Source organism: Mastigoproctus giganteus, chromosome 8, assembly GCF_048544385.1.
Source record: "Mastigoproctus giganteus isolate SK-2022 chromosome 8, ASM4854438v1, whole genome shotgun sequence".
In the NCBI taxonomy this organism is placed as follows: Eukaryota; Metazoa; Arthropoda; class Arachnida; order Uropygi; family Thelyphonidae; genus Mastigoproctus; species Mastigoproctus giganteus.
In genome coordinates this window covers 135971476-135992397 of record NC_143582.1, presented here as the reverse complement: position 1 = coordinate 135992397, position 20922 = coordinate 135971476, and the positions used below count along the sequence as shown (strand labels likewise).

Below are 20922 nucleotides of genomic sequence, written 5' to 3'. Positions count from 1 at the left end.
CTGACGGGGACTACTTTGAAAAGTAATGTTACCAGACTCCTCAAATAAACCCTACATAAACCAGACCACAAACACAAAAAATTGCACATTTTTTCACTCAGCAAATCAGCACAAAATGCCCATGATTCAGCTCATGAAATGCATTTAAATATACAATAATTAACTTCTATAAAATCCATAAGGTACCAACTTAATCATAACATAACTTATATTACCTTGTGTGTACTAGGTAAAATAACATAACTTGTATGTAACATTAGCCATTTAATGTTTAAATGATTTGTTAACATTAATCATTTAAAGCTAAATACTGAAGAGGAGTGTGTATTGAAATACATATGTTAAAATTTTTGAAAGTGAAACAGTGCACCAAAATTCCAAGTTCAGCAAAATATTTCTAATAGAATCAAAGAAAGGGCAGCAGGAATATTAAGCCATTTTTATTACTGACATTCTAGCCTGTTCTGATACTGCCTGAGCAGCACAGTCAAGAGCAGTGCTAGATGATATGGGTACCTCCCATCAATCCAGAACTATTAAGGAAGGCAAGGGTGGAAAGTGTCCCCTGCTGCAATCCCCATTCCAACGGCCATGACTGTACAAGAATTAAATATGTTTAAAATAATTGCAAAGGTCTGTTTAAGGGTCTTTCTCATATCACCTACATATTCTACCTTTTAGAGAGTCATTAAATTGTTTGTGCACCATCGTAAAGTAAGATTTCTCTTTAGCAAATGTCACTGTACATTCACTCCTTTAAGAGTAATTAATCTCACTGTCAGATTCACATTCCAATTCCATTTAATTTCTGTAACCTAATCTAAATTCATTGCATGTGAGATCACTGTTCACTTCCATATGAGATAGATCAATAAAGTTCCTGGAATGGTGCTGTTGTCATCATGTTTGATGAGTTTAAAAATAATTGTTATTGTTATTTTGGTTTTTAGGAGCATTAGCAACTAAGGCCATATTGCTCCAGTGATATGCAGTGGTCATTCCTTGACCTTTCTGCATCCTCCATATTTGGTGGCTCATGGGCTCGAACCCCGGTCTAATCAAGAAGCGTGTACTACACACTGCTGCTCCTGCCTACGGAGGCGTCTGTTTAAAAATAAACAAACTGGTATGTTGTACTTCAAACTTCCTCCAACAGATGGTGGTACAGAGACTGTCCAGTGAGCTGACAGATTGCAAGTAATAACCAGTTTTGTTAGTAGCATTAACGTTCCTTGTCACAATTTTGCAATGGAGCAACAAATGAATATCAAATTTTGCTTTCAACTGGGAAAATCTGCACCAGAAATGTACGAAATGTTAAAAAAAAAAAAACTTTATAGTTAAGAAACATTAAGTCATACCAGTGTATTTGAATGGTATAAGCAGTTTAAAGATGGATTAGGATGTTTGTGATGAGTCAAGAAGTGGGCATCTGTCAAACTCTCGAAATGAGGACAGAATTATAAAAGTTCAGGAAATTGTGGCAAGAAATTGTCATTTGACCCTCAGAATGATGGTGATGAGTTGGATATGAATAAGATGATTCATCAAATTCTGCATGGAGATTTAGGAAAAAGAAGGAAAAGATGAGCAGAAGCAACAACAAATGTTATGCAAAGACCTCATTCTGACTTGTTAAGAAAATCCTAATTTCCTCAACTGTATTGTCACTGGAAATGTGTGTTGGGTGTTTCGGTATGATGAAGAGATGAGAGGAAGCATCAGAACATGCCAAGGACTTCAATATCATCACCAAAGCTCAAAAGGTTCCTTTTCCAGCATGTAATATTCAAGATGTGGCTTAGCCACTGCCATATTATATTTAGTTTGGGTTAGTTGACTGCACAAGTACACATCAAAATTTGCATTTTGTAGTTTTATTTTCCTATGTTAATAGTTAACATAGAGGACTTACTGTATTTAGGTTTGTACTTTTTTCCTTTCAGTTTCATCTGTCTCTGCTGTCATAGGTTGTGTAGGGGTACTAGTGAATGCCTGCTGTTTTTTAGCAGGTTATTATGGAAATAAGATCTTTTGGAGACTTGCAGGTGTTTTTTTTTTTTTTTTTTTGATTTGGTAGTTGTTGGCGCATCGGCTTCTGTGGCCATATTGCACCTCCCAAGGTTTTTTGCAGTACTTTGATCCAAGCCCGAGGCGGGAATCGAACCCGCGACCTTTGGGTTGCCAGGCAGGTACTTTACCCACTCGGCTAGCCCGGTCGGCCTCTTGCAGGTGTAGATGCTTCCTTAGGAAATCATACCTTTTGCCTCCCTAGCCCTCTTATTCTTCTTTATTTTTTTAGTTCATTAATTTTTTGAAGTGCCATCACAGACTCTTTTCAAAAAATTTTACAACAATATAATAATAACTGCATTCAGTCAGGTGGTAGAAACTTTGAATAAAAATAAAACCATTTTTGAGCTCCTTCACTTTATATATTTTTATTGCACCATTTCAGGAACTTTATTGCTACACCTTGACATCCCTTCCACATGTAATTTTTTTCCAACTTCAGTCGATCACCCATTATCTTCTTTTGGGTCATCTTAATCTCATGGTCCAATGGAAATTTTGCCTACTTGAAAAATTTGAAATAATCTGCAACTAAAGTTTTTTTTACACTGTGAAAAGAACATCACAAACTATACAGAATTTCTACATCACTTGTAAATAATGTATAAAATCTGTATTCCTTCTCTATGCCATACAGCTGCCAGAGTGATTAAGTATAATATAGTTCAAGCTATATGGTTCAAGCGGAGATGGATAGATGAAATTCATGAGTTTGTGGGTAGTAAATGGATGGCCAGTGCTCAAAACAGAAGGAACTGGAAAGTTGCTGGAGAGGCCTTCATCCTGCAGTGGATTGAAAATGGCTGATGATGAGTTCAAGCTGAGGAATTAAATGTTTGCATTTTGAATTAGTTTTTGAATAGTGTCATTGAATTTTTCTGCAGTAAATGTATTTAGAGGCATTAGTAGATATGATGCAAGAAAGCAGGCTTATACATCATAAAAAAAAAAAAAAAAAACACATTTCACCCATCCATTTGCTCCAAAAGTTTGTCCACTTCTTCCTTGAATTTAGTTGATAGCTTAAATAAATTCAAGGAAGAAGTGGATAAACTTTTGGAGCGAATGGATGGGTGAAATTGGAAGTTTTTTTTTTTTTTTTTGGCTGATGCTGTATAAGTTTGCTTTCTTACATCATCATATGCCTCTACTAATGCTAATGCTGTGTTTCTACTCTGTATAGTATTTGTGATAATGCAAGCGTCAATGAATTGCCAATTTGAAAAGGGATATTAATATAAGTAGCCAGCCATTCTAAACAACATATTAGAATTATATAAGCTATTTCTGGATAAGGAATCTTAATGATATTGAAAAGTACACATTATGGATTGGTGCCTAATTCCCATCTGTTTGAAACATATGCCTTAGGGTTTCAGGCATGCATTAATTTAGGGTATCCACAGTCACATATCAGATAATTAGTTACACCTGTTAAAATTTATAAATACTCTTGAAAATCTTTACTGAGTGCGGGAGAGGAGATGCATTGACTCTTCTAAACTAATTGTCAGAGCTGTTCACTGCAAACATACTCCCCAACTTCTCTCATTGCTATTTAATGTGTTATCTTGTCATGTTTTTGTTCATTATAAGAGAGAAGTGACTGCATGACTGCAGTGTGTTAAAAATTGTGCAATGTTAGAGATCTTTGTGGAAATTTTGGGTAACCCCAGACAGTAAACAAACAATGAGCCCAAATCTAAAATTAATCTTTCTCCTATGCTTCATAGGATTTAAAAACTGTCTGATACCACTGTAGTCACCTTTACGAAAACAAAAACCCTTCCCTTTACCCTTGATGGCAGTTACATCTTTAAGCTGAAGTTACATGTTGAACTGTGTAAAAAGTTTTTTGTCCTCTACAAGTGTATCAACATTGTGGAAGAATAAAGATGTTTACACATCGGCACTAGAAAAGAACATAAACAAAAAAAAAAATAAATAATAAAAATTTAGAAAGTGTGAGATTACAAATGTTAATGAAAAGCATTGCTTCAATGGTTCACCACATAAAGAAGTGCTGGATTTTCAATAGACGGTCTGATCTTGAAGGCTCAAACGGAAAAATTTGCTAAACAATTTGATGCACTGATTTTGTGTGTAACAATGGTTGGCTGGATTGATTTAAAAACCGACATAACATCGTTTATGCAAAAATTAGTGGAGAATCTCAATCTGTAAATCCAATAATGGCAAATGAATGGATTGACCGTGTTTGGGCAGAAATTAGGAAAAAATGCAATGACAAAGACATTTACAACAGTTATGCTACTGCAACTGGATCCAGAAAAATTGTTGTTCGGATGGGGGTGAGAAGTGGCAACTGAAGTTTAACATTGACAAATATAAAGTACTGCATTTGTACGTTAACCCCAGAGGAATGTTCCAACTAGGTGGTACTATACTTAGGGTGGTAGAAAATGAAAGACCTGAGAGTGATTATGCAGTCAGATATGAAGTTTTCTGAGCAATGCAGACAGGCTGCCAGAGCAGGTCATGGAGTATTGTCAATGATATATAGGAATTTTGCTAGCAGGAAAAAGGAGGTCAATGTAGAGTTGCATGAGCATGTACAGAGAAGGGCAACAAGATTGGTGAGGAGAACGAAGGGGTCCTCTTACCAAGAAAGGCTTAAGTTCTGCAAACTGCAGTGGCTGGAGACTAGTCACCTGTGAAGGTGACTAGTCTCCAGCCACTAGTAGTAGTAATAATAGAGGTATGTGATGTATTATTAGGTGTATAAGGCCTTGAATGGGTTGAACATGCTGAATTCTGATGGGATTCTTCCGCTTGCTCAGATAATGAACCTGCCGAGGCATAAATTCAAATTGAGAAAAGACAGTTGTAGACTAGACGTGTGAAAATTTACCTTCAGCCAAAGGGTAGTTAATTTCAGGAACAAACTTCCATCTGTCGTTGTGGAAGTTGACAGCTTAAATAAATTCAAGGAGGAACTGGACAAACTTTTAGAGGGAATGGTTGTGTGAAATTTTTTTTTTTTTTTTTTGGCGGATGCCACATAAGCTCATACACTTGCTTTTTTTACATCACATACCTCTATTATTACTACTACTACTATACAACGCTGACAAAACAGAATGTTTTTATAATTTTACACCTGACAATACATTTAAATTCAAAATGGAAAAATGTGTTGGTGGAAAATTTAAAAGCACAGGCTCGCTTGACGGTGCTCGTATGTGCAAATATGACCTGAACTGATAAAAAAAACTGTTCGTTATCGGAAAATCCTTAAAACCTCGGTGTTTCAAAAACACAAGATAACTTCCTGTGGATTACACTGCAAACAAGAAAGCTTGGATGATTTCGGATATTTTTCGGAATACATAAATGATTGGGATAAGGAACTATTCAAAAAGAAGAAAAATATTTTATTGTTAGTTGATAACTGTCCTGTACATCCCCAGATTCAAAATTTGTCCAACATTAAGCTAGTATTTCTGCCTCCCAATGCAGCATCAATTTTATAACCAATGGACATAGATGTAATCAAGAGTTTGAAAGGATTTTATAAAATCTTTCTAGTTCTACATGTGATCAATCAAAGAGACCAGAAACTTACCAAGTCTATATCGATATTGGATGCTATAAATTTATTGAAGGAACAACATTACTCGACAACCATATGGAATTGCTTCAAGAAATCGAAATTCAATTCAAATGAAATTTCAATTTAGATGAAGAAGATGAAACAAAGAAAACAACTTACCTTTATCTGAATGGTTGCTAAGTAACAACGTTGTAGGTTGTTTAATACAGAAAATATTGATGAATTTGTACAAGTTGATAACTGATTAACTAGTGGTTTTCCTACAGAGAGTGACATTTTAAATGCTGTGCTCAACAAAGACAACAACGATGATGGTAAAGATGATGTTTGTGATGATGATATGATGACAATTGAAAGTGAATCAAAATCAGTGCCGACAATCTCACAAGCTCAAGGTGCAATGGACAAAACAGTCAATGTTTTTGAAGGCACTAAGGCAAGTAATGAGACTTAACACGTTGAGTGTTTTAAGGGGAAACTTAAGAAATATCAAAGTTTAATCTTTAAAACAAACATCAATTTTAAGATTCATAAAAAGAGACTAATTGAAATAGTGTTTATTATTAAGTGTATGGTTTTAAAATTGCAGACATATAAATTGTGTTTAATATTAAGTGTATTGTAGTTTATACAAGCATATTAATACAAATAATATGTAGGTATATACTTATATTATTTTTTTCTCTCTAATATTTCTTTTGTTTTTTGAATCTATCTTTTTATCAAGTTATTGAGAATTTAGTGTTCATTGTTTAATGGCCCCAGGGGTTTCCTCATCTCTGCTATCACTGATATATATAGCAAGTAACGGTTATAACGAGGAAATATTGTGGGTCCCTTGATGCTCGTTACAACCAAGTTCGACTGTGTGTGTGTGTGTGTGTGTGTGTGTGTGTGTGTGTGTGTGTGTGTGTGTGTGTGTATTAGTTTGATTGCTTAGATTACTTTAATTTTTTGGTATCTATTTTCATAGGGTATTAAGGTGTGTACGGAACAGGAGATTTAGTTAGCGTTTTTAGTCTAATCTATTCCTGGGGGTCTGTAGTGGTATTCAAATTATATAATATCTAATGAAGTTAATTATAATTATTTTAACATTAATTAATTATCATTCAATACTAACTAACATTGCCTTATCTGGTCATCTACCCGCTACTTCATCGGGGGCTTTGAGCGGATCGATAGCCAGTTTTAAAGGAATGTCTCATAATTACCCGTTTCTGTTAACTCCTTATCAGTTTTGCCTTAGTAGTGAGATTATTTTGCTCTTTTAGACTTTTTATTTAATCGAATAAGGATAGTTTTATTTCAATTTGTCTTTTAGTTTAATTTTTGAAAAAAATTTTTATCTAACATTGGATTCGGCAAACTGTAGAGGGGAAACAAAGCCCAACGGGTAATTATCGGAATAAGCAAGTGGAGTTATACTTATCTGTCCGGTGGTGGTCTTTCGGTAAATGAGGGGTTTGCCCTACTCATTGTTTGTTTTATCACAGGTTTGGTTTTGAGTGCGCAGCCGCACCTATTGTTGCTTGATATTGTTGTAGGGTGATGTTTTTGCAAGTCATCTGATGAATGGGCTGATTCCTACGTCAGCCGGGGGGGGGGGGGGGTATTTCCATTATTTTTTATTTTTTTTTTTATAAATTCGGCACTAAAATCCGGCTTCCTATATCAACCCACCCATCATATATATATATTTTTGATTGCTTAAATGAATTAAATTTGATTGTTTTATTGATTGTTTTAATATTTTATCCCTTGCTACGTTAATGCCATTGCCGTTGGCAATTCGACGATTATACGTGCTTGATATATTTTAGTTTGATTGCTTAGATGAATTAAACTTTAGTGTCTATTTTCCATTGGGTATTAGGGTGTATCCTGAACAGGAGATTTTGTTAGCATTTCAAGTCTAACATATTCCTAGGGGTCTGTGGTGGCGTTCAAATTATATAATGAACAATAATAAAAAGTTAGTTCTAATACTAATTATTTAATTTTAATTAATGTTATTAATCAATACTAAACAATACTAAATACCATTCCCTTATCTGGTCATCTATCCGCTACTTCTTCAGGGGCTTTGACCGGATCGATAGCCAGTTTTAAAGGAATGTCTCATAATTACCCGTTTCTGTTAACTCCTTATCAGTTTTGCCTTTTTAGTGAGATTTTTTAACTCCTTTAGATTATTTAATTTATTAAATAATGATATTTTTATGCTAATTTGTCTTTCAGTTTATTTTTAAATTTTTGAATATTTTTAATACTTAATTTAGGAATTCAGCAAACTGGTATAGGAGAAACAAAGCCCAACGGGTAATTATCGGAATAAGCGAGTGGAGCTATACTTATCTGTCCGGTGGTGGTGGTGGTGGTCCTTCAGTAAAAGAGGGGTTAGCTCTTGTTCACTGTTTGTTTCATCCTTGGTTTGGTTTTTATTGCGCATTCGCGTCTATTGTTGCTTGATATTGTTGTAAGGTGATATTTTAGCAAGTCATCCGATAAGTGGGTTGGTTCCTACGTCAGCCGGGGTGCGGCCTGGGTGGGTTTTTTTTTTTTTTTTTTTTTGTTTCCGTTTTTAAACTCCGTGGTGAACATTAATTTGAATAAAATGTGATATGTTTGTATTATATTTACAAGCGTTATTTATTGTTATTTACATAAGTTGGTTTGCTATCCCTTTGGACTGGGCCGGTATAGCTTTTCTAAGGCATAACAGCCCGTTTTGTCCTCGGGGATAGCTATTTACATATTTACAGCCTCCTGTAAAGTGAATTTTACCTTGCGAATGGTTACCCATAGATTAATTTTTTATTTTTATTTTTTATTCTGATTTTGAAGGGTGGGTTAATATAGGAAACCGGATTATAGTGCGGTCAGAGGACGAGCCTCCTCTGAGCGTAAGAGATCCGGACCTTAATTTAGGTTTTGGTATTGCTTTGTGATTTAGATATTAGATTTTTGTTATTAATAAGTGTGGCCGCTTTTATGTGGTGTTTGCTCTAATTGTAGTGTATATTGTTTTTTGTGAGTGTTTTTATCAGTTTGTTAATTGCTTTTGTTGTGTTTTCTGCATTACTGCATATTTTTATTATTCTGGTCGTTTGGTTCCTAATTGTGTTTCCGTATATGTGTTTTGCAATGTTGCTATCCCAGTGGATGAGTTTTATAGCTGGGAATTTGAAGTGGTCTCTTTTGTCATAATGTTTAGTTTCGATTTTGTTATTTTTGATAGTAATCTGGCTGTCTAGGTAATATGCTTGTAAGTTGCTGTTTTGGTTGGTACGTTCTATGCTGAGGTCGGTAGGATATATTGCTTGGGCTAGTGTTTCAAAACCGTCGTGGTTGATGATTAGGACGTCATCAATATATCTGAACATGTTAATTTCTTCTGTTATGTTATTTTCGAAGTGGTGTAAATATAGGTTGGCAATCGCACTGGAGCAGCAAGATCCCATGGCTATTCCTCTGGTCTGTAAATAGATTCTGTTTCCCATCATTACGTAGTTGTTTTTGACATTGAGATTGACTAAATCGTTCCAGTATTGTTTTTTACAGTTTAAACTAATTTGGTGGTTTTCATTATTTAATAAATTAAATAATCTAAAGGAGTTAAAAAATCTCACTAAAAAGGCAAAACTGATAAGGAGTTAACAGAAACGGGTAATTATGAGACATTCCTTTAAAACTGGCTATCAATCCGCTCAAAGCCCCTGAAGAAGTAGCGGATAGATGACCAGATAAGGGAATGGTATTTAGTATTGTTTAGTATTGATTAATAACATTAATTAAAATTAAATAATTAGTATTAGAACTAACTTTTTATTATTGTTCATTATATAATTTGAACGCCACCACAGACCCCTAGGAATATGTTAGACTTGAAATGCTAACAAAATCTCCTGTTCAGGATACACCCTAATACCCAATGGAAAATAGACACTAAAGTTTAATTCATCTAAGCAATCAAACTAAAATATATCAAGCACGTATAATCGTCGAATTGCCAACGGCAATGGCATTAACGTAGCAAGGGATAAAATATTAAAACAATCAATAAAACAATCAAATTTAATTCATTTAAGCAATCAAAAATATATCCAGCACGTATAATTGTCGAATTGCCTACGGCAATGGCATTAACGTAGCAAGGGACAAAATATTAAAACAATCAATTAGAAACTAACTAAAATAATAAAAACACAAAACTATATTAACCTGATAGCACCCAGCATTACTAAACAGCTACTGGGACTACAGCCAATAGTAAATTTTACCAATAAATTTACCAATAAAGATGGTAATAAGACAAAGGGTATTACAGAGTAACCACAAGGAACCGGGGCCTACAATTACAAAATAAATTGAAAATTATTTAAACATGAACGAACATACAAATAAAAGTAAAATGCTGTACGGGTATCACAGCATAAATTGCACCCCGGGATCACACATGACCACGCAGGACCCGACAATTCCTGAAAACGGTCATTTAGCATGCAATGCCGCCACACCTAAAGTGATTAACAAAAAACCGAGCGGACCCGATTACCTTAAAAACCCACACAAAGAAAGCTACGGAGAAATCTATCAACACCAGGAAAAACTAGCATTCAGTAAATGTAAAAATAAACTATGCAAAACATGCCCACAAATGCACAGAGTACACCAACAAAACGACGACAACGCACCAAAATTTTGTCACACCAAAAATGTAGTCTACTTAATTACTTGTAAAACATGCGGAATACAATACATAGGACAAACCAGCACAGAACTGCACATAAGAATAAATCTACATCGGTCACAAATAAAGAAACACGGAGAAAACCCCACAAAAGCCAATACCACAGAAAAATACACCAATGAAATAGAATACAAACACTTTCAAAAACACAAATTCACCAATATAACTATTGCGATCTTAGCCATAATAGAAAATACCACTAAAAGAGAAAACATGGAGGACATGTTAATAATAATGTACAAAACACTATACCCGTACGGACTCAATAACAGATTCAATGGAAGAAACTTCACATATACAAACCCCGGACAATGTACATATACTATTTTTCAGCTCTACAAAGACTGGCAAAAAAATGGTTTAAAACTCAACAAAATCAAACAAGAAATTGACGAAGATAATAAAAGCAAAGCACAAAGCCTAAACAATTTCGATAGGCTCATCACAGAATGGGACACGGAACCTATTAACGTTAGAAGCATACACAACATCCTATTTTCACTTAAAATCAGCAAACTTAAAGCACTAAGCAGAATTCACCAGAAACTGAAGATTAAGAACATACACCTCAACCATACACTAGAAGATGTATTCAAATTCAGAATCGGCGATGATCACAAAGACATTGACACTAAAGAATACTGCATCATTAAATTCCTGAACCGAACATTCGACTACGTCAACTTCCGTGACATTATGGAAAACACAAAAGGGTTTTTACCTATTCAAAACATTAATATTAAAGTCAGATATAGTTTCACAAAACCAATAGGCATAACCATGTGTAACTATAAAAACACAATCAAAAACATGAACAGTACGGAACAACTTTGCCACTGCAATGATAGCAAATATAGAAAATACATAGATCCACATCACAAACACATCATAACTGGCGACCTCAGCATTATAGAAGATCAAACACTAAAAGAAGTAATGGAAAAAGGAACAAAATTCAGACTCAATAGCCCAACTAATTTATTTAACACACGTAAATCCATATACAAGGATTTACTGCAATTCGCATTCAAAACTGCAAACAAATTTAACACACCCATAGAGGCATTCCAAATATGGATAAACATTACCACGGAAAAAATCATGAAAATAATCCAAGATGTCTTAACAGTTAAAAATCAAGTCAAACAATACAATCTGAAAGTCATTAGATATAAGACCAAAGAACTGCAGAAGAAATTCGTTATAACGAACACAGACAAGGCCAGCAATAACTTTAGTATAATATGCAAAAAGTTTTACATAGAGACTATTAAAGAAGAAATGGATAACAGTGAAACATACAAACAAATAGTATCCACACCTAACAGCGTCAATAAGAAGATGATAGCACTACACAAAAAACTAAAACTGAAAATAGAAATCACAAAATACCCATTCATTTACTGGATCCCAAAATTCCACAAAATACCCACCGGCAAAAGGTTCATAACAGCAGGGAAAAACAGTTATACAAAAGTTTCCAGTAACCTATTTAAAGACAAACTTAAAATTATATTAAATGAAATAACCAGTACCAAAATAATCACCAGCAACAAAACATATATAGACTACATCCAAAACAAAAGCAATAAGATAAGTAGCCTATACACCTACGACTTCCAAAACCTATTCACCAGCATATCACATGACAATTTAATCAAAATCCTTTCAGTCTATTTTCAAAACCACCAAATTAGTTTAAACTGTAAAAAACAATACTGGAACGATTTAGTCAATCTCAACGTCAAAAACAACTACGTAATGATGGGAAACAGAATCTATTTACAGACCAGAGGAATAGCCATGGGATCTTGCTGCTCCAGTGCGATTGCCAACCTATATTTACACCACTTCGAAAATAACATAACAGAAGAAATTAACATGTTCAGATATATTGATGACGTCCTAATCATCAACCACGACGGTTTTGAAACACTAGCCCAAGCAATATATCCTACCGACCTCAGCATAGAACGTACCAACCAAAACAGCAACTTACAAGCATATTACCTAGACAGCCAGATTACTATCAAAAATAACAAAATCGAAACTAAACATTATGACAAAAGAGACCACTTCAAATTCCCAGCTATAAAACTCATCCACTGGGATAGCAACATTGCAAAACACATATACGGAAACACAATTAGGAACCAAACGACCAGAATAATAAAAATATGCAGTAATGCAGAAAACACAACAAAAGCAATTAACAAACTGATAAAAACACTCACAAAAAACAATATACACTACAATTAGAGCAAACACCACATAAAAGCGGCCACACTTATTAATAACAAAAATCTAATATCTAAATCACAAAGCAATACCAAAACCTAAATTAAGGTCCGGATCTCTTACGCTCAGAGGAGGCTCGTCCTCTGACCGCACTATAATCCGGTTTCCTATATTAACCCACCCTTCAAAATCAGAATAAAAAATAAAAATAAAAAATTAATCTATGGGTAACCATTCGCAAGGTAAAATTCACTTTACAGGAGGCTGTAAATATGTAAATAGCTATCCCCGAGGACAAAACGGGCTGTTATGCCTTAGAAAAGCTATACCGGCCCAGTCCAAAGGGATAGCAAACCAACTTATGTAAATAACAATAAATAACGCTTGTAAATATAATACAAACATATCACATTTTATTCAAATTAATGTTCACCACGGAGTTTAAAAACGGAAACAAAAAAAAAAAAAAAAACCCACCCAGGCCGCACCCCGGCTGACGTAGGAACCAACCCACTTATCGGATGACTTGCTAAAATATCACCTTACAACAATATCAAGCAACAATAGACGCGAATGCGCAATAAAAACCAAACCAAGGATGAAACAAACAGTGAACAAGAGCTAACCCCTCTTTTACTGAAGGACCACCACCACCACCGGACAGATAAGTATAGCTCCACTCGCTTATTCCGATAATTACCCGTTGGGCTTTGTTTCTCCTATACCAGTTTGCTGAATTCCTAAATTAAGTATTAAAAATATTCAAAAATTTAAAAATAAACTGAAAGACAAATTAGCATAAAAATATCATTATTTAATAAATTAAATAATCTAAAGGAGTTAAAAAATCTCACTAAAAAGGCAAAACTGATAAGGAGTTAACAGAAACGGGTAATTATGAGACATTCCTTTAAAACTGGCTATCGATCCGGTCAAAGCCCCTGAAGAAGTAGCGGATAGATGACCAGATAAGGGAATGGTATTTAGTATTGTTTAGTATTGATTAATAACATTAATTAAAATTAAATAATTAGTATTAGAACTAACTTTTTATTATTGTTCATTATAGAATTTGAACGACACCACAGACCCCTAGGAATATGTTAGACTTGAAATGCTAACAAAATCTCCTGTTCAGGATACACCCTAATACCCAATGGAAAATAGACACTAAAGTTTAATTCATCTAAGCAATCAAACTAATATATATATATATATATATATATATTAAAAAAAAAAAAAAAAAAATTTTGCGCACAACGAGACGCAAGGTAACATTCACTTTACAGGAGGCTGTAAATATGTAAATAGCTATCCCCTAGACAAAACGGGCTGTTATGCTTTAGAAAAGCTATACCGGCCCAGTCCAAAGGGACAGCAAAACAACTCATGTAAATAAAAACCAATTCATGTAAATAGCAAACCAACGCACGTAAATGACAAAAAACAATGCTTGTAAATAACAAACAACCAAATCACGTAAGAATTTAATTTTCACCATGGAATTATAAAAAAAAAAAAAAAAAAAAAATGGAAATAACCCCACCGGGCTGACGTAGGAATAAGCCCACTCATCGGATGACTTGCAAAAACATCACCCTATAACAATATCAAGCAACAATAGGCGCGGCTGCGCACTCAAAACCAAACCTGTGATAAAACAAACAATGAGTAGGGCAAACCCCTCATTTACCGAAAGACCACCACCGGACAGATAAGTATAACTCCACTCGCTTATTCCGATAATTACCCGTTGGGCTTTGTTTCCCCTCTACCAGTTTGCCGAATCCAATGTTAGATAAAAATTTTTTTCAAAAATTAAACTAAAAGACAAATTGAAATAAAACTATCCTTATTCAATTAAATAAATAGTCTAAAAGAGCAAAATAATCTCACTACTAAGGCAAAACTGATAAGGAGTTAACAGAAACGGGTAATTATGAGACATTCCTTCAAAACTGGTTATCGATCCGCTCAAAGCACCCGATGAAGTAGCGGGTAGATGACCAGGTAAGGCAATGTTAGTTAGTATTGAATGATAATTAATTAATGTTAAAATAATTATAATTAACTTCATTAGATATTATATAATTTGAATACCATTACAGACCCGCAGGAATAGGTTAGACTAAAAACGCTAACTAAATCTCCTGTTCCGTACACACCTTAATACCCTATAGAAAATAGATACCAAAAAATTAAAGTTATCTAAGCAATCAAACTAAAATATATCAAGCACGTATAATAGTCCAATTGCCACATGGCAATGGCATTAACGTAGCAAGTGATAAATTAAAAATAATCAATTAGACATTATCAATAATAATAAAAACACAAAATATATATATATATATATATATATATATATATATATATATATTTATTTCCCCCCCTCCTGGTTTCCAAAGATCACATACTTTTGAGAATGCAGGTTGCTTGCCCTTGCAATTAGCATATTGTGGAAACGTAGCAGTACATTGTTTGTGTATGATTTTTGGATATGCAATTTGCATAAGTAGTATCACCATGGCAAACTACCTAGGGGCATCCAAACTGTTGACATTTGTAACATTGTACATATTTAGGAATGTACGGTCAGACATAACAATTTAAGTATGCTGCTTTAACTGAGGTTGGCAAATTCAGTGAATTAAGTCAAAATGATGTTGCATGTTAATATTACATTACGATCTTTTTGGATCGTTATCTATTTTGCTTGTGTCACCTTCTGATCATGTAACTCTTGGACTATTTCCTCATCTGAACAGTTTAATAGGTTTTATGAGTCTCACTTATAACTCCCTTGGAGGAGTTTAGCGTGGCATGGTGATAAATTTGAACTGGGATTCTGCTTAACAACGTAAGCTTCAGTAAGTATTCTGAATGCTTGGGTCGAGTCATCTCTATCAGTAGGTCCCCAGACTAGAACCTTTTGATTATTTTTTAGTGATCCAGCTGCATTCTATAGACATCTCTGATGTATGATGAAAGGGGAAAGTTTTCCAGCAGGATGATTTGACAAAGAGTGAATTATCAGGAATGCTGGTGGCTCCTGCATGTTTAGGTCGGTTTTAAGTCTTTCTGTGAAAGAGAGGTCATGGCAGTATCTAAATTGAGAGCTCTTCAGCTCTAATGGTGGATATTTGCTTGTATCCATATTTGCTCCTTTAGTCCTGAGGCTTGGATGCTTGGTTTTTAGCCCCACTGTGTGGAGGCAGGAGCGATGCCAACCAGTGACCAAGCAGCTGGAAAAAGGTTAGTTGGGTTAGTTTTAATAAATAAAAGGAAAAAGAATAGAAAGGTAATTTTCTTTTAGGCTTCTGCTAGTGTACTCTTGTAGAACTAGAAGCTGCTAATTATAACAAAAATGGAACTGAATATAAACCAAAAACAAATATATATATTTTCAATATAGATTTCTTTAATTTGCTTGATTACTGAGTGGAAAATAGTGCCCAAATTAGTTCACAAGTAATGGACAGGATTTCACAGATTTGCAGAGAGAGAGAGAGAGATGATTGCCATCATGCATTTACCAATAGCTATAACAGAGAGGACTGATGAACTTGAGTGTTCAAAGACTAGTGCCACTGAAATCTTTAATAAATGGGAGAACAACTGAAACCACTGTGTATGGATGCAACTGTGGCCAAAAAAAAGTAAAGTGACAGATTGAAGTGCTCAATGTTGGAGTGGATTTTCAAGTGTAATTATCACCAAATGATGAAACAATTAACCTCTGCTTTTAATTCAGGGAAAATTTAAAGGTATCAGTACCTATATCATGCAAGGAGCCCTAATTGAGTCAGTATTACAAAAGGACTTTCACAGAACCCACTGATTTTGACAACAACCAGAAAAAAAGACCTGCATCCCGAAAAAAGGCCTCCGATGTTGGGAAAACTCATGTCAACGAAATAAGCAATTCATACACCAACCATTAAGTTCAATTATTACTGTAAACAAAATGTTGATACAAAAATAAAATAAAAATGTGAAAATTATATTTACAATGCAATAAATACAACTGATATAATCTACCAGAAAATAATAAAATATGATAACTGTATTTACAATACAATAAAACTGACAATCTACCATAAAATAATATGAACTAAAACATCATTACAATAAAATACTATAAAACATACGCATAATTAAAAGCGATAAAACCTGTAGCTTTCGGAAGCGTCAGCTTCCTTCCTCAACAGTATCAAAGCTTCTTGCAACACTTCCTTAAATAGCAGGCTCACGGTGCTTCCACACGTGGTTCAACTAGCACATGGTCTGAACCAGACGCGGAAATAGCTTGGGAGCGTGTCAAACGGAACCGCTCATCCGTACTCAGGACAACAGTTTCAAAGAGGGGATGCATACGCATGCCTCTGTCTCTATTAATAGTATTATTGTCAGATGAGCAGATTCGCAAGTTCTCAAGCCATTTACGATCCCAGAACCCATGCACCCGGTCAACAATAACCGCATCCTCTGGGGAGATCCGATGCTGCTTCTCCCAAAAATGCTTGGTCACAGCAGACTTACCATAATCCGCGACTTTTATAGCATTTAGGTGCTCCCCCAGACGATCCTTAAACCGCCGCCTTGTTTCACATACAAAACATTCCTCACAATCCGGGCATTTCATCATATATACGACTCCGCTGCTGATCCTTTGTTATTGGATCTTTTACCTGAGACAACTGTGTGCAACCTCCGTTCTGGAAGCTGCACACAGCATGTCTTATAGCCGCATAATATTCTAGTTAGACGTTCAGTAAGGCCCGGATAGTAAGGAATGTATGCAATGGCCACAGGTACAAATGGTTCCCTACAATTGGACATAACCCCTCTACTATATCTGTCCAAGATCCTCTGGGGGTAGCTGCATTTCTTAAATTCTGCTGTGACTCGTCTAATTTCACATTCTCTATCCCCATAGGTGGCACAGTGCAACCCTGCTCTGTCCATTAGTGCCTTAACCACAGTATTCATATGTTGTCTAGCTTGTACTGAGCTATAATGGGTGTATTGGCCTCTACACATAGGTTTTTTAAAACACTGAAGTTTTAAGCCTAAGACCATCCTAGAGACCAATACATCCAAAAATGAGAGGGTACCACCTGCTTCCACCTCTGAGGTAAACTGAATGAATTGGGAGGAGCTATTAAGCCAATTAAGTGCATCCTCCTCTCTCCCCTTCAGAATAACGGTAAAAGTATCATCTAAATATCTCTTCCATTTTCTCATGCGAAACTGACACCCTTCAAAAACTTTATTTTCTAATTCTTCCATGGCCAAATTGGCCACGATAACATTAATGGGTGAACCCATGGCTGCACCATGAACCCTGCTTATACATAGTTCCTTGGAACACCATAGTGGTGCTGGCCAGACAAAGTTCCACACCAGAACTTATGTCTTCTACATTTAAAAGCGACCTGCTACCCAAAGTGACATCATTATTCAATGCCATTCTTACACAATGTACTCCATGCATAATAGGAATGCATGTAACGAGGGACACAACGTCAAAGAAAATCATGATGTCATTCTCATCTATAGTTTGGTCTTTCACAAAGTTCACAAATTCTTGACTATCCTTAATGACATAGCTGGAATGCCTACTATAGGGGAGATCAACTTAGCCAAAAACCCAGATAAAGCATATGTAGGGCTTCCTATAAATGATACAATGGGTCTAAGAGGGACCCCCCCCCCTCCTTATGTGTCTTCAGAAGCCCATAAAATCTGGGAAGTCGACATCCCGTAGCGTGTAGGGACCAAAATGTCTCTTTAGAAATTTTCTCCGCCTTTAACCAAAGCTGTCCCATTTTATTAACACATCTTTCCAGACCAACCAACTGGTTTCTCTGAGTAACCTTATAAGTATTACTGTTCTGCAAAAGATCCAAAGCTTTTCTATGATAATCTTCTTTATTACTACCGTCGATCTACCCTTGTCCGCAGGTAATACCACGATTCCATCGTCCTGTTTCAACTCTTTTAAGGCTCTCCTTAACAACAGACAATTGACAACAGACCTGCATTTTTGTCAGGAACAGAAAAGATGGATATAGGATGAATGAATGAATCCATCTTTTCTGTTCCTGGAGGGAAGTTATGCAGTCTGATGAGTCTCGATTTATGCCTTTTAGTATGAAAAAATTGTGATTTTCTCCACATATGGAGAAAATCACAATAGGTACTAAAACCATCGTGTTGTGTATGTGCAGTACAGGTTTCCTGAGAAGGTGTAATAATGTAGACATGTTTTTGCAGTATACTCTTAGATCCTAGATTAATTGGAGAGCACTGTGAATGCAAGAACATATTTGAACACTGTTGCAGAGCATGTACACCAACAAATGTTGCTTTCTTACCCCCTATGGACAGGGACACTTTCAAGATGATAATACAACCAAATGTATGAAAGAATAGTTTGAGGAACAATTTGTGTTTTGCATAAATGGTCCAATATTCCCAGAGTCACTTCTTCAATACCTTGTGGAGTGACAAATCACATAAAAGCAGTAATTTAGCCCAATGGCAGTCTAATATTCTATTTTCCCATGGTCCTAATAAAGTGGCCAGACATTGTATAAGAAGATTCTGTAATGCTTTTACTGAAATACAAAACGTTTTTCTAATATCATAATTTAATTTTAATGACACACTTAAAACACATAGTAATTAAAAAAAAAAAGCCTTATAAAAATAACTGAATCTTATATCTGATGAGGATATAAAAATGAAAAACAAATAAAAATATGTCAAAAGCAGTTTATCAACAGTTTTGCAGTAACACATTAAAGCAATTAAACATAAATATATCTTGAGAAAGGAATATCACCAAAACACAATAAACTGAAATGATTTACTGTACCATAAAATTACGAATGGAGCGATGAAACAAAGTACCATCATAAAAGCCTTTCTGACATAACTTTATAAAATTTTCACACGTTTTTGGAGTAAGATCACAATGTAGTTCAAGATTTAAAGGGCCCAAATTTGTTTGTAGCTGGACATAACCTTTTTTCTTCACTCGGGAGAAGCGAACCACATCATCATCCAAAATTGCTGTAAAAATATGTATAATATTAGCTTTCTTTAAAGAATTAAAACACTTGCAAATCTGTAATGAAAAATATGAGGGTGGTTCAGAAATTCTGTGAAATGATTATGAAAAAAATACTGCTTTTGAAAAAGTTTATTTCAGCATTCAAAATATGGGAAGAGTCAAGAAAGTTCCAGAAATTACTTAAGTTAAAATTGAACCTGCCAATTAATCACTTTCAACCTCTGTTTACGTGGGCATCTTGATGTTGATTTTAGTGTTCTCAAATTACACTTCAAGGTTTCGTTAAAAGATCCAAAATGTGCCTCTTTCAGTGAAAGTGAGACTCTGTAATCATTACAGACAAATACATATTAAAAACAATCATATAACATATAAATACTGTGACTGATTGACCGATAAAAAAAATGTATTTTAATTGTAATTTTATATTTTTCTTTTACTCTTTGCAGGAAAAAATGCTATGCTACACATTTCGTTTCAAGTTGCCCCACTTACCAATTTTCAAAATATGGCCACCCTGTAAGCAAGCAATTTATTCCAGTAATATACGACACACTGTCTGTAAAAAAACTTAATGAGATCCAGCCTTCTTTCTGCCCAAAATTTTATATTTGTGCCTCCCTTGATTCTTCATTCAAGTGAAAATATACCTCCCTTGTTCCTTCTACTAATGATTCCCTTATATAACTCTAAGCTCCCCACGATGTCTTCCAAACTTTGCTATCTGCAATTGCAAGCTGCCAATTTTCATACAGATATCAATTAGTACTCCTCACTAATCTGGTTGATGTTCTTTGAACCCTTACTAGAAGCTTTGTCTCTCTTTGTCAATGTAAACTGCAGCAATTATCAATCCCCTGCAGGATGGAAGCCTCCTCAACGATTCATGTTGAGAGAAATGAACTATAATCTTATCCAAGTTTCTTGCAATGACTGACTAACTGGTTAAAATAAATTTATTAAAATAAATTATATATACATAAGATAAAATAAGATAAAAGTGTTAAAATACAATAAGATAAGGTGCCTCCGTAGCCAGGTGGGCAGGAGCAGCAGTGCGTAGCACACGCTTCTTGATTAGACCGGTGTTCGAGCCCGTGCCCACCAAATACGGAGGATGCGGAAAGGTCAGGGAACTACCACCGCATATCCCCGGAGCAATATGGCCTTAGTTGCTAATGCTCCTAAAAACCAAATAACAAA

General features: G+C 35.0%; 1 protein-coding gene across 1 annotated transcript in view; it reads right to left on the bottom strand.

Annotated features, from left to right (window-relative positions):
• Nucleotides 1-20922, bottom strand: part of LOC150081840 (RING-type E3 ubiquitin-protein ligase PPIL2) — a 353530-nt gene that overhangs the window by 156812 nt on the left and 175796 nt on the right. The window contains exon 10 of the mRNA XM_090379747.1: nucleotides 19522-19718. Within this exon, the coding sequence (XP_090235873.1) occupies nucleotides 19522-19718 (197 nt within the window). The remainder of the gene's footprint in view (nucleotides 1-19521; nucleotides 19719-20922) is intronic.